The following is a 15,842-nucleotide window of genomic DNA, read 5'->3' as shown; positions in this document are numbered from 1 at the left end:
CACTGAATATTACGAGGATGTGGTCTGCCCAGCTTGTGATGAAAACTCCCGAAGTGCTGAAATCCGGATGAAGCACTTAAGGTCTAAGGAACATAGAGAGTTGGTGGCGCTACAGCTGGCAGCCGAGAAAGGAGCTCCGAGAGTTTCAAAAAGGCAGAAAAGAAAAAGAAGAAGCAGAAGATAATAACTGTCTAAAATATTAGCACTTCTACCATCTCAGGCGGGACACTACGAAAGGAGCTAAATTAGTTGAAAAACTGGAAAATGTCAAGACAGCCAGTTGGTTGTAAAAGTCCGCACTGCTGGTTCAACAGGACGAAAGTTCAAGCTGTTACGTCAAGAAAAAGGCTATGGAGGAGTCACGCTAGCCAGGTGAACCGGCTACACCAAAGAAATGTTGTTCGGAACGAGTCAAGATCAGAGACTGAATCTATGAACTGTTTCCGCAGAGACTGAACCTGTGAACTGTTCCCACCGAGATTATATCTGTAAATTGTTTATATGACATTGACTCCACCGAGATTATATCTGTAATTTGTTTTATAGGAAGTTGAAGATATGTATGTTTAACGGGGACTCTGTAAGTAATAAGCTAAAAAAGGAGGATTGTAGTGTATGTACCCGTCTACCTTTAAGGGAACTATTGAATGTAACCGTTCACCTTTAAGAGAACTACTTTAGGTGTGGCACGATTTGTTTGGCTTCTGTATACTGTAATACCGATAGTGACCACACCAGTATATAAGTGTTGTGGCAGGATTGCTGGGGCAGATTCGCCCTGACCTTCGAATAGTAAAGACCTGTTTGTTTGTTACTTCTGAAGTCTGTGTATTTATTAACTGCACAACCCACAGACTTTACACATTGCACCTCCAATATTATTGTTTGGGGGAGCAGTTGCACCCTCGGTTCCCCCTAAGTTAGTACCTATGGGTGCAGTGGGTTAGACATTTGCTTTTCCCTTCCAGGACCAAGATTCAAATTCAGCCAAGACTGGTAGGATGAAAGTCTGCACTGTCTGCAAGCTGTAAGGTTCCTATGAGAAATTCAGGTTCCTGCAGGCATAAAGCTGCAGCACAAAACTAGCACGGAGTCAACAACAACAGCAACTTGCATTTATATAGTGCCTTTAACATAGTAAAACATCCCAAGGCGCTTCACAGGAGCATTATCAAACAACATTTGACAGCAAGCCACATAAGGAGATATTAGGGCAGATGACCAAAAGCTTGGCCAAAGAGGTGGGTTTTAAGGAGCATCTTAAAGGAGGAAAGAGAAGTAGAGAGGTGGAGAGGTTTAGGGAGGGAATTCCAGAGCTTAGGGCCTAGGCAACAGAAGGCACGGCCACCGGTGGTGGAGTGATTGAAATCGGGGACGTGCATGAGATCAGAATTGGAGGAGCGCAGCTATCTCGTCATCACTAATTGGCACTAAATTGACAATCACAATTAGAAAAGTCACAGGAAAACAAAAAACTGTCGACTGATGCAGTACAAGTTAGTGTTGAGCGATACTGTTGAGGCTAAGTACAACGAGCTTTACTCTGCATTTAACTGTATACCTGATAATGGCTCTGGGTGTCCGAAATGGCATCCATCCTAAAACCCATTACCTTGTTGAGCACAGAATCGACAAAACAAAATGGATTAAAAAAAAATTGGCCCCTCTCCTTGTCAGGTTAAGAGTCCGGCAAGCCTGGAAGTTTGACATGAAACAGGAGGGGTAGTGCCTTGCCTTAATGTCAGCTCCTGGCACCTTCAAGACTCAACTAAATATCAACACTGTGTTGCTCTCTCTACTGAACACAGAGAGAATATTACCAGTTAGCCGTAGATAAAAATCAGATTTTTGCCATTGCGCACGGCAGAGGGAAAGTACTGGCCACAGCACTGAATGTGACGTCAAAGGTCAAACACAGAATTAACCGTAAATACTTCTGTTCTTCAAAAATTCGCGAAATTTACAACAAAAATATTTCCTGTTGTGCCTAGCACGATTGTGATAAATGTGTATGTGGTAGTTAAAGGCTAATTTTTAAACTATATGTTTTCGTCTTTCATTATATGTTCCCTCCCCCACACTCACCTTTGATTCTTTTTAATATTTCTCACCCATTGTTTTTGGTCTTCTATACCATGCCCAACTGAAAAGGCAGCCAGGCAACATGGTCCAAGCCGATGCTAACATCATTCTGTAGTTGTCCATTGGGAGATACATGAGAGCAGCCTGGGATAGCTCAGCCCCCTATTTCTCTGTCCCTCTCCAAAGAGAGGTTTAGCCTCCACTCTATCTACCATGCGGGAACTGCAAGCACAAACACGCTGGAATTCTATAGCGCCCAAAGAAATAGTGGCATCATTATGCCACTAAATCCATGCCACAAGCGAGAGGGTTCGAGTACAAGAACAAGGATGTCTTGCTGCAGTTGTACAGGGCCTTGGTGAGACCACACCTTGAGTATTGTGTGCAGTTTTGGTCGCCTTATCTGAGGAAGGATGTTCTTGCCATGGAGGGAGTGCAGCGAAGATTCACCAGACTGATACCTGGGATGGCAGGAATGACGTAAGACGAGAGATTGGGTCGATTGGGCTTGTACTCGCTGGAGTTTAGAAGAGTGAGAGGGGATCTCATTGAAACTTATAAAATTCTAACAGGACTGGACAGACTAGATGCAGGAAGGATGTTCCCGATGGCGGGGGAGTCCAGGACCAGGGGTCACAGTCTAAGGATAAGGGGTAAGCCATTTAGGACAGAGATGAGAAGGAATTTCTTCACCCAGAGAGTGGTGAACCTGTGGAATACTCTACCACAGAAGGCAGTGGAGGCCAACTTATTAAATATATTCAAGAAGGAGTTGGATATATTTCTTAAGGCAAAAGGGATCAAGGGGTATGGGGAGAAAGCAGGGACCGGCTACTGAATTTGGATGATCAGCCATGATCTCATTGAATGGCGGAGCAGGCTCGAGGGGCCGAATGGCCTACTCCTGCTCCTATCTTCTATGTTTCCATGGTTCTATGTAAGGCACATAGACATTTTTCTGGATTGCACCTTTCTCTGCCTCTTTCTTTGACCCACCCTCCAGTGGTCTCTGCCTCATTCTTTCCTTTCCTTTATTTCTTCCTTTTTATTTCCTCTCCTGGACACTTCAGTCCCTCAGCTACTTCCAGACACTGTCTATGTTTATGGTTTTTCTTGAAGGTTTCTGCCCCCATTCTCTTTTTTGTCTATTTTTAAGACATTTTTAAGGCACTGGCTCTTGCTGGAATACAGTTCCCCCGGTCACTACAGCCCTCTTGTACCTAGTCAAGGGGCCATTATTCATGTGTGGGCCTGGATAGTGACTTGACCATGGAGAGAATCACAGCCAATTGCATTCCTGTCCTCACCCGATGTTAACACACCATGCACCTTCCAGACGGAGTCACTATAGAGTGATCAGGGGTGGAACTCCAAACTGATGTTCTCCCTTCTCCTTCGCTCAGAGATGCTGAGGCAACACAAACTTAGAACCTTCCTACTCTTTATAGCTCATTTACCCACTAAACTATTGCAGGAGCTTTCTTAGTTTTCTAGGCTATGTTTTCCCCATTCTTGGTGGGTGTTCCATTTGGGCCTTGACTGGCCCTATATCTGTGCTTCGAGTGATTCTGCAGATACTCTCCACTCCACTGGGCGATGCCTATTCCTCCAGACTTGATGATCTCAGACAGTAATTGATTTGGTCCTGTCCATTTTTGTGGCCTTCAGCTCTGAGTTTTATTCCATTCCTACTTTGGGTTTTATTGGTCATGTAATTTTGAATGTTCTACTTTTGATGTATATTGGTTGAATTTTATTGTGAAACAGCAGGGAAAAAAAGACACAGAAGTCTAATAGATGGCTTCTATTCTGAAAAAGACAGTCATTATTTTTCTCCCCACTGGATTCCCATGTACTGCCTGAAGCTGAGAGGCACAATTCCTCAGCCTCAACCAACGTGCTAAAACAGCTGCCAGCAGATGTGTAATGCAGCCCTGTGGACAAGTCCCTGGCCTCTTCTTGACACCTCCCAACAGCAGCGTGTACCGTCTACAAGATGCACTGCAGCAACTCGCCAAGGCTTCTTCGACAGCACCTCCCAAACCCGCGACCTCTACCACCTAGAAGGACAAGGGCAGCAGGTGCATGGGAACACCACCACTTCCAAGTTCCCCTCCAAGTCACACACACCATCCTGACTTGGAAATATATCGTCCGTTCCTTCATCGTCGCTGGGTCAAAATCCTGGAACTCCCTCCCTAACAGCACGGACTGCAGCGGTTCAAGAAGGCGGCTCACCACCACCTTCTCAAGGGCAATTAGGGATGGGCAATAAATGCTGGCCTTGCCAGCGACGCCCATATCCCATTAATGAATTTTTAAAAAGGCCTGTTCTAGTACTCCAATAATGTTGCTTATCGTATACTATTATAAATATCAACACCGTTTCTCGTTAATATCAGCACGTTTTCTCAGCTTCAATTTTCTCTTTCAACTTTTTTTAAAATTATGCAGATGTTTGAAGAGAGGATCATGGTTTTATTCCCAGACGATCTGATTATACTTTCCACCGATGAGCAAAAAACCGCTGTTCAGTATGAAGTAAGTGTTTCCTTTATGTCAGTTCCTACTTTAAAATCATGCACATGTGTAGGTGCACGACACAGAGAAAATACTTCAGGTTCATCCTGCAGGGCAAGGACAACCCATAGCTCCTTCTCACCATGACAGACCACCTTCTCAAATCTCTTTCCCTCATTCCCCGCCACTGACACTTCCAATAACAAGTTCAAAGAGCTCATAGATTTCTTCATCTCTAAGACTGAGACAATCCATGGAGTTTCCACAGGCTCAAACCCTCTCTCTGGCCACACAATCAGGCTGAACCAGGCCACGTAAAACCTTGATGTCCTGTTCAACCTAGAGCCGGACTTCCAATCCCACACCCTATCGATCACTAACACCACATACTTCCACCTCCACAACATTCCTACCGCACCTACCACCAGCAAAGCCTTCAGCCACAGTTTTGTCCCTTCGACACTCAATTTCTCCAATGCTCCTTTTGCCAGCCCTCCGTCCTCCACCCTTCATGATCTCCAACTTGTTCAAAACTCTGTTGCCGTAACCTGACCTGCACTAAGTCCCGTTCGCCCATCAGCCCAGCTCATCTATTGACCTCATCCTCACTGGCCTACATTGACTCCCTTTTCCCTAATGCATTAAATTTAAAATCCACATCCTCACCTTCAAATCCCTCTACACCTCAATCCACCTTATCTCTGCAAATGCAACCTTCTCCAGCCTTATATCCCCTTTCATGCCCTCTGGGACTCTGACCCTGGCCATCTGTACATCTCCCCTCCCTTCATCCCACCATTGGTGGCAGAGCGTTCAGTCATCTCCGTCCCACACTCCAGAATTCCTTCCTAAATCCATTTGCCTCTCCCCTTCTCTCCCCACCTTTTAAAATCTTTGCAAAACCAAGCTCTCTCCTAACTCTCCTGTTATGGCTCAGCTCTATTCCATTCTTACTTTCATCTATTCTTCCCACACCACCCCACCGCCCCCGCCCACCCCCCCCCCCACCGTAGTTCATTGAGATATTTCCCAATTTAAAAGCGATTTGCAGTTGTTGTTGTTGTAAACATAGCAGGAAATAGACTGAGATATTTATTATTTATAATTAGCTAATATAATTAGTGTAATTTCATAAAAGAGTAGAATTATTTGGGAGACTGGGAGCCACAGTGGGTAAGCATTACCTTTCCTACATTACAACAGTACTATCACCACAAAAGCACTTCATTGGCTGTAAGGGTTAAATTACGAGGGGAGATTACACAAACTAGGGCTGTATTCCCTAGAATTTAGAAGGTCAAGGGGTGATTTGATTGACGTTTTCAAGATATTAAAGGGAACAGATAGGGTAGATAGAGAGAAACTATTTCGGCTGGTTGGGGAGTCTAGGACTAGGGGGCATAGTGTAAAAATTATAGCCAGACCTTTCAGGAGTGAAATTAGGAAAAACTTCGACACACAAAGGGTGGTAGAAGTTTGGAACTCTCTTCCGCAAACAGCAATTGATGCTAGATCAATTGTTAATTATAAATCTGAGATTGATAGATTTTTGTCAACCAAAGGTATTAAGGGATATAAGGCAAAGGCGGGTATATGGAGTTAAGATACAGATCAGCCATGATCTCATTGAATGGCGGAACAGGCTTGAGGGGCTGAATGGCCTTCTCCTGTTCCTGTGTTCCTAAAGCGCTTTGGGACGTCCTGAGGCCGTGAAAGGCGCTGTATAGATGCCAGGTCTTTCTTTACTTCCTTTTAAGCAGACCGTTCTCTGAGAACCGGCTTTGAATCTAGTCCACACTGATAGTCTTTCCTTGTGGATGGTTGTCTGCCCTGAAAGATCTGCCACACTCCAGAGTTCTTATCACTGCAAGAGCCCCTCCAATGAACATTATTTTTATACTCACGCCTCAAAATAATTTAGGAGACTCAGACCAGCTTGGCTGATGGATTGCTGTATCAATGTATGGTGTGGGGTGATACTGATCAGAAGGTCCCAGCTTTTGTCCCCGGTCTGGGCTCAATGAATGGATCTTTTACACAGGATCTCATCAGTAGGGGTGCTACAATAGCCCTCAATACCCCTGAGCTGGGGCGGGGCGGGGAAAACAGACAGGGTTCCCGCTTCTGACCGACGTTCAGTGACCCCTGTCGGAAAACATGTATGTGTGTGATTGTCAGGTAAGGATAGGACCAAGCTCACTTGTGCATAGTCAAATAGTCCACTGGCATTCACTAACTCGGTTCACACATGAAGGACAAGCCCTGGGCGAGTTGCTGGAGTGCTGCTGTTGCCAGTAGGACCATACTCCAACAGGAATTGACACCTTCAGGAGAGAAGGTGGCTAAAAAGGGGGAAGACTGGGTGATATAGGAAGAGTAATGCTGCCGTGGTAAAATTAACATATTTTAAAAAGTGCAATTAATGGCAAGTGCTTATCTCCAGATTCCTGCCATGTTGAAGATTTATTTCTTAGTAATTTTTTTTTTTAATACAGTTTTGTTGTATTGAACCCTGTGTGTTGTCTACTCTCTCAAGCAAATAGATGACATCAGCCAAGCTGATTTGGTCAGATCCCAATGTTCCAGAGCATAGAAGTCAAGATAATCAGTGTCTTTAAAGCCTAATGTTCATAATAAAAGAGTAGGGTGATAGAACTGAAGAAAAAGGGATCTTTAATAGTTATTTTGTCCCACACAGGGCAGACTTCCTACTCAAAGCATCAGAGCTTTGGAAAGATCAGCTCGTGAAGGGCACCTTGAGTTTGAAATTACAGGTCAGTCATTTCATTACATGAGTTCTGTTCTTATGCATTCCATTATACGTAACACACTCTTTCCATTATTTGTTGATATTATATCTGGTGGAAATCTCTAACCTCACTAAGATAAGCCTCTGTTCTAATGAGTCTACTTTGTAAGTCCCCAGGACTTTGCAATTGGGAGCTGAGTGGGTAACTGCCTTGTGGTTTTCTGAGCCTTACAGTCTAGGACGGTCTCGTATCTGATCCCTGTCTGTATTAATTTACCTAATCTCATCTGGGGCAACATTTAGAGCACTACAATTGGCCTCAGCACCCCTCATGTCAACCAATGTTCCTGCCCCTGATTGTTATCCAGTGCTGGAAAGTGCACGTAAGAATTTCAGGATGACCTTGTTTAGTAGGTTTTGTCTTCTAGAACAATATTTCCCAGCTCAGTTTTATTTTTTCTGTTCAGTGTCATTACTATTTTTTTAAGGTGAGATCTGTCCACCGACCTGAAACGTTGGGGGTGATTTTGCCAATGGAGGTGCATTGGAGGCGGGACTGCTGCTTATCAGGTTTCAGTCCCACCTCCATCAACTTGTGGCTAACCCACGCTATTTTCCCTTGATTGACCTTGTTAAGCCCGCCCAGCGGGCTTAGCAGGCCAATTAAGGGGAAGCCGGTTACAGAGAACGTCAGCGTATGACGTTTCATCTGTCAAAAAATATTGACAGATGAATTGTCATCGTTTGACAGCTCTGTGAAGCTGTCAAACACTGACATTCTCTGTTGTTTGATGAGTCCTTGTATTCAAGACTCATCAAACCTCTTTTGTGAGCAGAAATTAGATGGCTGTTGCATCAGAGAATGCAGCAGCCATCTGTCATCTCTGCCATTGAGATGCCGCAGTCTCCGGTTCTCCAACTGTTGAAGCCTGCAGGAAGAAACAAAGGTAAGTAAACATTTTCTAACACTTTTCACTCACCTCACATACTCACCTCTCCACACTTGCACCCATCACTTACCTCCACAGCGCATTTTTGCACCCCGCAGACCCACTGCTCGCCTCGGTGACCCTGGCGGGGTTTTCCGACATTGGGAAGCCCATGCCTCTGGTGGAAAAATGGGGATAATCCTCTTAACTGCCTGTTAACTACCTGTTAACAAGCATTTAAGTGGCTGTAATCCCTTTCCCGCCTCAGGGAGGCTGCTCCCAGTGCGGGTTGGCTACCCGCCTCCTGGAAAGATGGCACGGAGGCGGGTTGGGGGCGGGATGGGCACCCGCCCCCAGATTCTGCCATTTTCCTGGTAGTCCCGCCTCCAAACCCGCCTCCCCAGGGCTGGCAAAATCCAGCCCGTTAACTCTGTTTCTCTCTCCACAGATGCTACCTGACCTGCTGAGCATTTCCAGCATTTTCTGTTTTTATTTCAGATTTCCAGCATCCGCAGTATTTTGCTTTTGTAAAGTAGAACTCAAGCTGATTAAGGAATATAATGGTACCTTAGAGTATCCGAGATCTCTGCATTCCTCCAATTCTGGCCTCTTACGCATCCCCGATTTTCATCGCTCCACCATTGGTGCCTTCAGTTGCCCTGGCCCTAAGCTCTGGAATTCCCTCCCTAAACCGCTCCGCCTCCCTATCTCTCACTTTCCTCCATTAAGACGCTCCTTAAAACCTGCTTCTTTGACCAAGCTTTTTGTCACCTATCCTAATATCACTTTATGTGTCTCGGTGTCAAATTTTGTTTGATAACGCTCCTGTGAAGCGCCTTGGGACGTTTTACTATGTTAAAAGCGCTATATAAAACAAGTTGTTGTTGTTTTGTCACAAATGTGAATTCTTATTTTTAGGTAATATGATGGAGCCTGTGAAGGTCTCTTGTGCAAAGCCAGGCGAATATAAAAAGTGGTTTTTCCACCTCCAGAAGGTATTGTACTGCAAAAAGTCAGCTTCTGTGGAAATTGAAAATTCCAACTTTGTTTTAAGCCTGGAAATTAAACTGTGTGGGATATTATCATTCGGAGGTTTAACCAGTCTGTACTCATGTCGTTTAATTTAAACTGTTAAATTAGAGGGCAAAGGAATTTGATACAAGCACGGTATGTGTTTATCGCACGGCTTCATTTCCAGGTTTATGTAATGTGAGAGAGATTTTTCCTCTTATTGTACTTGTGCATATTAGATTGCCTGGGTGCGGCACACAGAGGGAAATCAGGTGGGCAGGAAACACACAATCATAATGGAGCCAGCACCAATTATTCATTTATTTCAATGGAAAGATAATCAGGCAGACTTCATTTCCAGTGAGCAAGCCTCCCTGCCTGAAATTAACCATAAATTTCCATGTATAGAAATAATTAACCTTAATTGATGTATCCTATCAAATACCCTCCAATGTTAAATTGTAGTGAAACCCCAATGGTATTTCAAACTGTCTTTAGGTACCATGATTCAAGATATCTCGTTAATGAGTTGATGCTATTTTGTGTCTCCCTGTCAGCCGGACTATAGCGTCAGCACTCTGCCTTTCAATGGGCAACTCCCACCTAGGCCACCCAAGAAGAGGAGGAGCTGCCATTACTAAGGTAGTCACTGCACAGACTCACGACTCAGGCTCTATATCCTAAGGACGAGTTTACACTTGGAAACTGTGAAGGCTTCAGAACTATGATGCTGAAGACGCTAATGCAATGTTCGAACACCTCCATTGGCTTTGAAACTGTCTGAATTAGTGAGTCACCAGGACCTTGTTTCTCTAAGACATTCATCGTTGGCCTCCCTGTCCCACAACTCATCACTAACCAAATGGAGATCGATGGGCAACCTGTTTCCTGACCTCTGCCAATGCCACTCTGAAACTGACTGCAAGAGTGGGCAGCTTAGATCTTCATCCCATGTTCCCCCCCTCTGTCTCACTCTTTACAGCGTTGCAGCTGAAATTCCTAACTTGGTATGTGGGAAGTCTTAGTCTCAAAATCATAACAGCTTTTTAGAACTACAATGGGTTGGACTACTACGGCCACCAGTCATCAGAACATCACTTAAAATTAGAAAACCGAGCTATCCCAGTGGCCCTTCTCAGTAAGAGCACCGTCTATCCTACAGACCAGGAAGGCTTTAGGTTCAATCCCCACCTGTACTGTGCTAGCTGATCTCACCCGAGATTGTGGTAGGGGAGCTTCGCATACCCTCAGCACCCCTGGGCTATAGTCATTATGCTGCTACTGATGGTTACCCTGGGAATTGCGTGTGTGGAGATGTTGGGCGAAGACAGAGCCAAGCCTGGCTGTTATACTCCGCCCTCACAAACGGAGAAAGGCCATTTTAAGCAAGATACAGAGTGGTACCTGGCACCCATGGAACTGTAGCCCAGAATGTGTCACTGCTTTCCGACTGGCAAGGAGTTTAAAAAAAAGGATTTTTTAATTTGTTCTTGGGATATGGGCGTCGCTGGCAAGGCCAGCATTTATTGTCCATCTCTAGTTACCCATGAGAAGGTGGTGATAAGCTGCCTTCTTGAACCACTGCAGTCCATGTGGTGAAGGTACTCCCACAGTGCTGTTAGGGAGGGAGTTCCAGGATTTTGACCCAGCGACGATGAAGGAACGGTCAATATATTTCCAAGTCAGGATGGTGTGTGACTTGGAGGGGAACTCGGAGGTGGTGGTGTTCCCATGCGCCTGCTGCCCTTGTCCTCCTAGATGGTAGAGGCCGTGGGTTTGGGAGGTGCTATTTTTTTCTTTTTTCTTTTCTTAATTTAGCACTGCTGATGACATTGGAATTTTACATTAGGAGGAGGTACTAAACCCAGCCGTGTGAGGAAGCTGAACTAAGATCAGTAGAGAGTGGCTCGCAATGTCAGGCTCCGTAACGCAACGCTCCCCTGGTGACGTCATCAGCACTTTACAGTTTAAATTAAAAAATATATGTATATTTTTAAAAATCAACAAATGAAACTGTTTGCTAATGATTCTTCACATCTACTATTTTTTAAAGGTCCTGGTGTTGAGGCTCTTTAACCTTCCAACTTCCAAACAAGAAATTTACCTTTTTCCAGCATTCAAAGGAGAGCCATTCTATATTAGTCAGAGTTTAAAGACAGTGGAACTTGCTGCCTTGTAGGTATTGCTTCAGTTTTGATAGCAATAAGTTTATTCACAGGGAATTTTTTTTAATTCATTCACGGAATGTGGACATCACTGGCAAGGCCCGCATTTATTGCCCATACCTACTTTGCCAACTGAGCGGCTCGTTAGGCCATTTCAGAGTCAACCATATTGCTGTGGGTCTGGAGTCACACATAGGCCAGACCAGGTAAGGACAGCAGATTTCCTTCCCTAAAGGACATTTGCAAACCAGATTGTGTTTTTGTGACAATCTGATAGTTTCTATGATTCACTATTATTGATACTAGCTTTTTATTCTCAATTTTTTATTTAATTTAATTTCCCCAGCTGCTGTGGTGGGATTTGAACTCATGAACTACATGGTATTTATTAGTCCAGGCCTCTGGATTACTAGTCCAGCAGCATAACCACTAGGCTACCATGCCCCAATGTTTGTAGATTAAAATATGGGTGAAAAGTTCATACCCCATAAGAATACATTATACAACGTTTCATTTAATAATGACTGTGGAATAATCTTTTCTATTTTTTATAATCTTTTAGATCTGTGTATGAAATGTTCCAGGGCTGGAAAATATTTTTTAAAGCCTTTTTTTTAAGGGATTTTGATAGAGTGGATCGGGAGAAACTGTTTCCACTGGCAGGAGGGTCGGTAACCAAAGGACACAGGTTTAAGATCAATGGCAAAAGAACCAAGGGCGAGATGCGGAGTATTTGTTTAATGCAACGAGTTGTTGTGGTCTGGAATGCACTGCCTGAAAGGGCGGTGGAAACAGATTCAACAGTAACTTTCAAAAGGGAATTGGATAAATACTTGAAAAAGAAAACCTTGGAGGGCTATGGGGAAAGAGCAGGGCAGTGGGACTAATTGGAGAGCTCTTTCAAAGAGCCGGCATAGGCACGATGGGCCGAATGATCTCCTTCTGTGCTGTAAGATTCTATGGGTTAAGCTTCTTACCATTGGCTGAATGAAAGTTCTGCAGAACTCATCACATTTATTTTCTGCTCACCAACAATGTATTACTGATATTCTAGCCATGACATGAATCCTTAAAATAAGGAATAAAAGATACAAAGCCAAATGGGCCTGTGGTTGAAGTGGACAAATGTGTGGACAGCAAGGCACTGAGCCATTTTGGACAAAAGAGGCCCAATCCCCAGTCTCGAGGCACCGTAATTGGCCTGTGCTCTTGGGCTTGGGACGAGAAAAGGTCAGCCAGGATTCAAGTTCAGGTTCCTTTCTGCTAAACACTGCTGGAAGGGGAACGTATGTGGGCATCAGGTTCGGCCCTTGGCGATGATGGGTGTGCGACGGTTGAGGAAACGCACTGCTCCAGGCTGCCACATGGGGAATGGTTGCTCGGGTAAGCGTGCGGCCAGTACCTGGGAAATCGTACCCGGGACAAAGGCCCGTGCTCTCAGCAGCAGAGGAAAGAACAGGGGAGGAAAAAGGAAACAAAGAAGGATTAGAGACCGAGGCAAACAAAAATGACTGATTTAACACACAGGCTGGAAAATTACTTTGTTTCTCAGCTCAGCCACAGCTTTGGACTTGTCACAGGGCACTCGGCAAATGGATTTTTCCAACCCTGCTGTCTTCTCTTTTAGATTTGTAAATTATTTCTATGTTTTACAGGTGTTTGTATGTTGTATAGCATTCTCTGTCATATAGTTAACCCAGATATGTACTGACCAGATTCTGGAATATCTCTGTGATCGCACTTGCTAATTTTATCAGTCCCTTATTAACAACTAGTGACTATACTGTAACCTAATTCTGGAAAATATCCTTCCCTTCTTTTAGCTCATGCCATTGGATCCTTTTTACTCTTCCTTTTGCTTTCTAAGTTAATTTACTTCTTATCCCTCTCAACCTTGGCCCAGTGGGTAGCAATCTCACCTCTGAGTTAGAAGGTTGTGAGTTTGAGTCTCGCTCCAGAGACTTGAGCATATTATCTAGGCTGACACTCCAGTGCAGTGCTGAGGGGGTGCTGCACTGTCAGAGTTACCATCTGCCAGATGAGACGTTAAACCGAGGTCCCGTCTGCCCTCTCAGGTGGATGTAAGAGATCCCATTGGCACTATTTCGAAGAAGAGCAGGGGAGTTCTCCCTGGTGTCCTGGCCAATATTTATCCCTCAGCCAGCATCATTGACACAGATTATCTGGTCATTATCGCATTGCTGTTTGTGGGACCTTGCTGTGCACAAATTGGCTGTTGAGTTTCCTACAGTGACTACAATTCAAAAGTACTTCATTGGCTGAAAAGCGCTTTGGGACGGCCTAAGTTCATGAAGGTGCAATATAAATGCTCGCTCTTTCTTTCTTCCTTTTGCTTTCTAAGTTATTTTACTTCTTCCCCTTTCTCTGTTGGTCTCCATACGCCACACGATATTCCCTAGGGAAGGCGCAGTAGCTGAACTTCTCTTAGGCCAAAGCTGCTTTTGAGCCAGCCATTAGAAGCTTCACAGGAGGAGGCTGGGTGGCTTGTCCTCATATAATGAAGTGTAATGACCTTTAGATAGAATTTAAGAATTGTGTAGTTTAAAAGTAAAGACTATATAGGTAGTAACTACTGATGACCTTAGGAACCATTATTTGATCTTTGTTCATATGAAATTAATAAATATATATTATGGACCCTGGGTCATTGTTGTAAGTCAAGCTGATTACAACCATTGGTGTGGATTAATGGAACAGAACTGAAAGAACGACATGTGAGCTGCTGTACATAGTTTTAAGATGCTCGTTGCACCTTTTAATTTGCACTGTGGGTAGGTCATTCTCACTGATGTGTGTTTTTCTTTTTTTACTCTGAACATCATATAAGTGGGAAGATTTTTTCCCCCAATTTCTCCCCTCCTCCCAGAAAGTGTAGACGCTCGGGCAAGGTACTGGGGCACTGCTGGTGACTGTGTAGGAGAGCTGGGGTCTGAGGAATTTCCCCCCTCCCCCCCCCCCCCCCCAGTGTGAATCAGCACCTTTAGGAGAGAAGGGGAGCAAAGGGATTGGGAGGGGGAGGAAATAATATGTGAAGCCATTAACCAATTAAAAAAAAAAAAAATTCTTCATTCATGGGATGTGGGCGTCGCTGGCAAGGCCAGCATTTGTTGCCCGTCCCTAATTGCCCCTTGAGAAGGTGGTGGTGAGCCGCCTTCTTGAACCGCTGCAGTCCGTGTGGTGATGATTTAATGATGAGTAACCAACTTCCTAGGATAGACGAGGAGGATTGGAGTTAGTGCCGGATGAGCTCCAGCAACGATAAGAAAGAGAATCGGAGGAGGAAGCTGTGTGAACGGCTCCTTGTTACAGGGATGCACTGCACGTTATATGTTGGTGGCTAAAAATGTAGCCGGCAAACTCCAAGAATTACTAGATAATGCTCCAAAAGTAATAAACTTTGTAAAGCCTTTGAAAGATGATATGGGGAAGAGATAGGGTAGATAGAGAGAAATTATTTCCGCTGGTTGGGGATTCTAGGACTAGGGGGCATAGTCTAAAAATCAGAGCCAGACCTTTCAGGAGTGAAATTAAGAAACACTTCTACACACAAAGGGCGGTAGAAGTTTGGATCTCTCTTCCGCAAACAGCAGCTGATGCTAGGTCAATTATTAATTTTAAATCGGAGATTAATAGATTTTTATTAACCAAAGGTATTAAGGGATATGGGCCAAAGGCGGGTATATGGAGTTAGATCGCAGATCAGCCATGATCTCATTGAATGGCGGAACAGGCTCGAGGAGCTAAATGGCCTGTTCCTGTGTTCCTACAGTTAGATAGAATCATAGAATCATAGAAAATTACGACACAGAAGGAGACCATTTGGCCCATTGTGTCTGTGCCGGCCGAAAAAGAGCTACCCAGCCTCACCCCACTTTCCAGCTCTTGGTCCATAGCCTTGTAGGATGTTCAGAGATGTGTGTTGGTGAGAAATACCTTTTGATTCATAAGAAAGTAGGCTTTTAGGTTGAAAGATATTTGTAGTGTTTGAACCCGTGCTCAGTTTGCAAAATTGCCTATCAGCCTTCAGCTGAACTTTTGCTGCTCTTTTTAATGATCACATACCACTTCCAAAAGTGACATATTTGTTAATTATTCAAGTGTTCACTCAATAAATATATTTTAAAAATGAAAGAAATCTCAAAAATATTGTTAACTATTTGTTTCACTCAAAATAACAGTTTCTTGTTTCTCATCTACATGCTGCCCCTTAGTAACGTCATCTGAAGACATGACGTCAGGTTTCGCATGCACGCTGACGACACCCAGCTCTACCTCACCCGCACCTCTCTCGACCCCTCCGCTGCCTCTGTCTTGTCAGACTGCTTGTCCGACATTCATTCCTGGATGAGCCGAAATTTCCTCCAA

The 15,842-nt window shown here is 44.3% G+C and overlaps 1 protein-coding gene across 1 annotated transcript in view; it reads left to right on the top strand.

Annotated features, from left to right (window-relative positions):
• The window catches only part of LOC147100757 (putative pleckstrin homology domain-containing family N member 1), a 60,034-nt gene extending 44,422 nt beyond the window's left edge, over positions 1-15,612 (top strand). The window contains exons 9-12 of the mRNA XM_085967299.1: positions 4,537-4,623; positions 7,301-7,376; positions 9,199-9,275; positions 9,849-15,612. Of these exons, the coding sequence (XP_085823425.1) occupies positions 4,537-4,623; positions 7,301-7,376; positions 9,199-9,275; positions 9,849-9,932 (324 nt within the window). The 3' untranslated portion in view covers positions 9,933-15,612. The remainder of the gene's footprint in view (positions 1-4,536; positions 4,624-7,300; positions 7,377-9,198; positions 9,276-9,848) is intronic.
• The last annotated feature ends 230 nt before the right edge of the window (positions 15,613-15,842 follow it).

Source organism: Somniosus microcephalus, chromosome 25 (genome assembly GCF_052327205.1).
Source record: "Somniosus microcephalus isolate GS21.2 chromosome 25, FLI_Smic_1.0, whole genome shotgun sequence".
Classification (NCBI taxonomy): domain Eukaryota; kingdom Metazoa; phylum Chordata; class Chondrichthyes; order Squaliformes; family Somniosidae; genus Somniosus; species Somniosus microcephalus.
The sequence above is the reverse complement of the archived record's forward strand: the minus strand, read 5'-3'. Positions and strand labels throughout refer to the sequence as shown.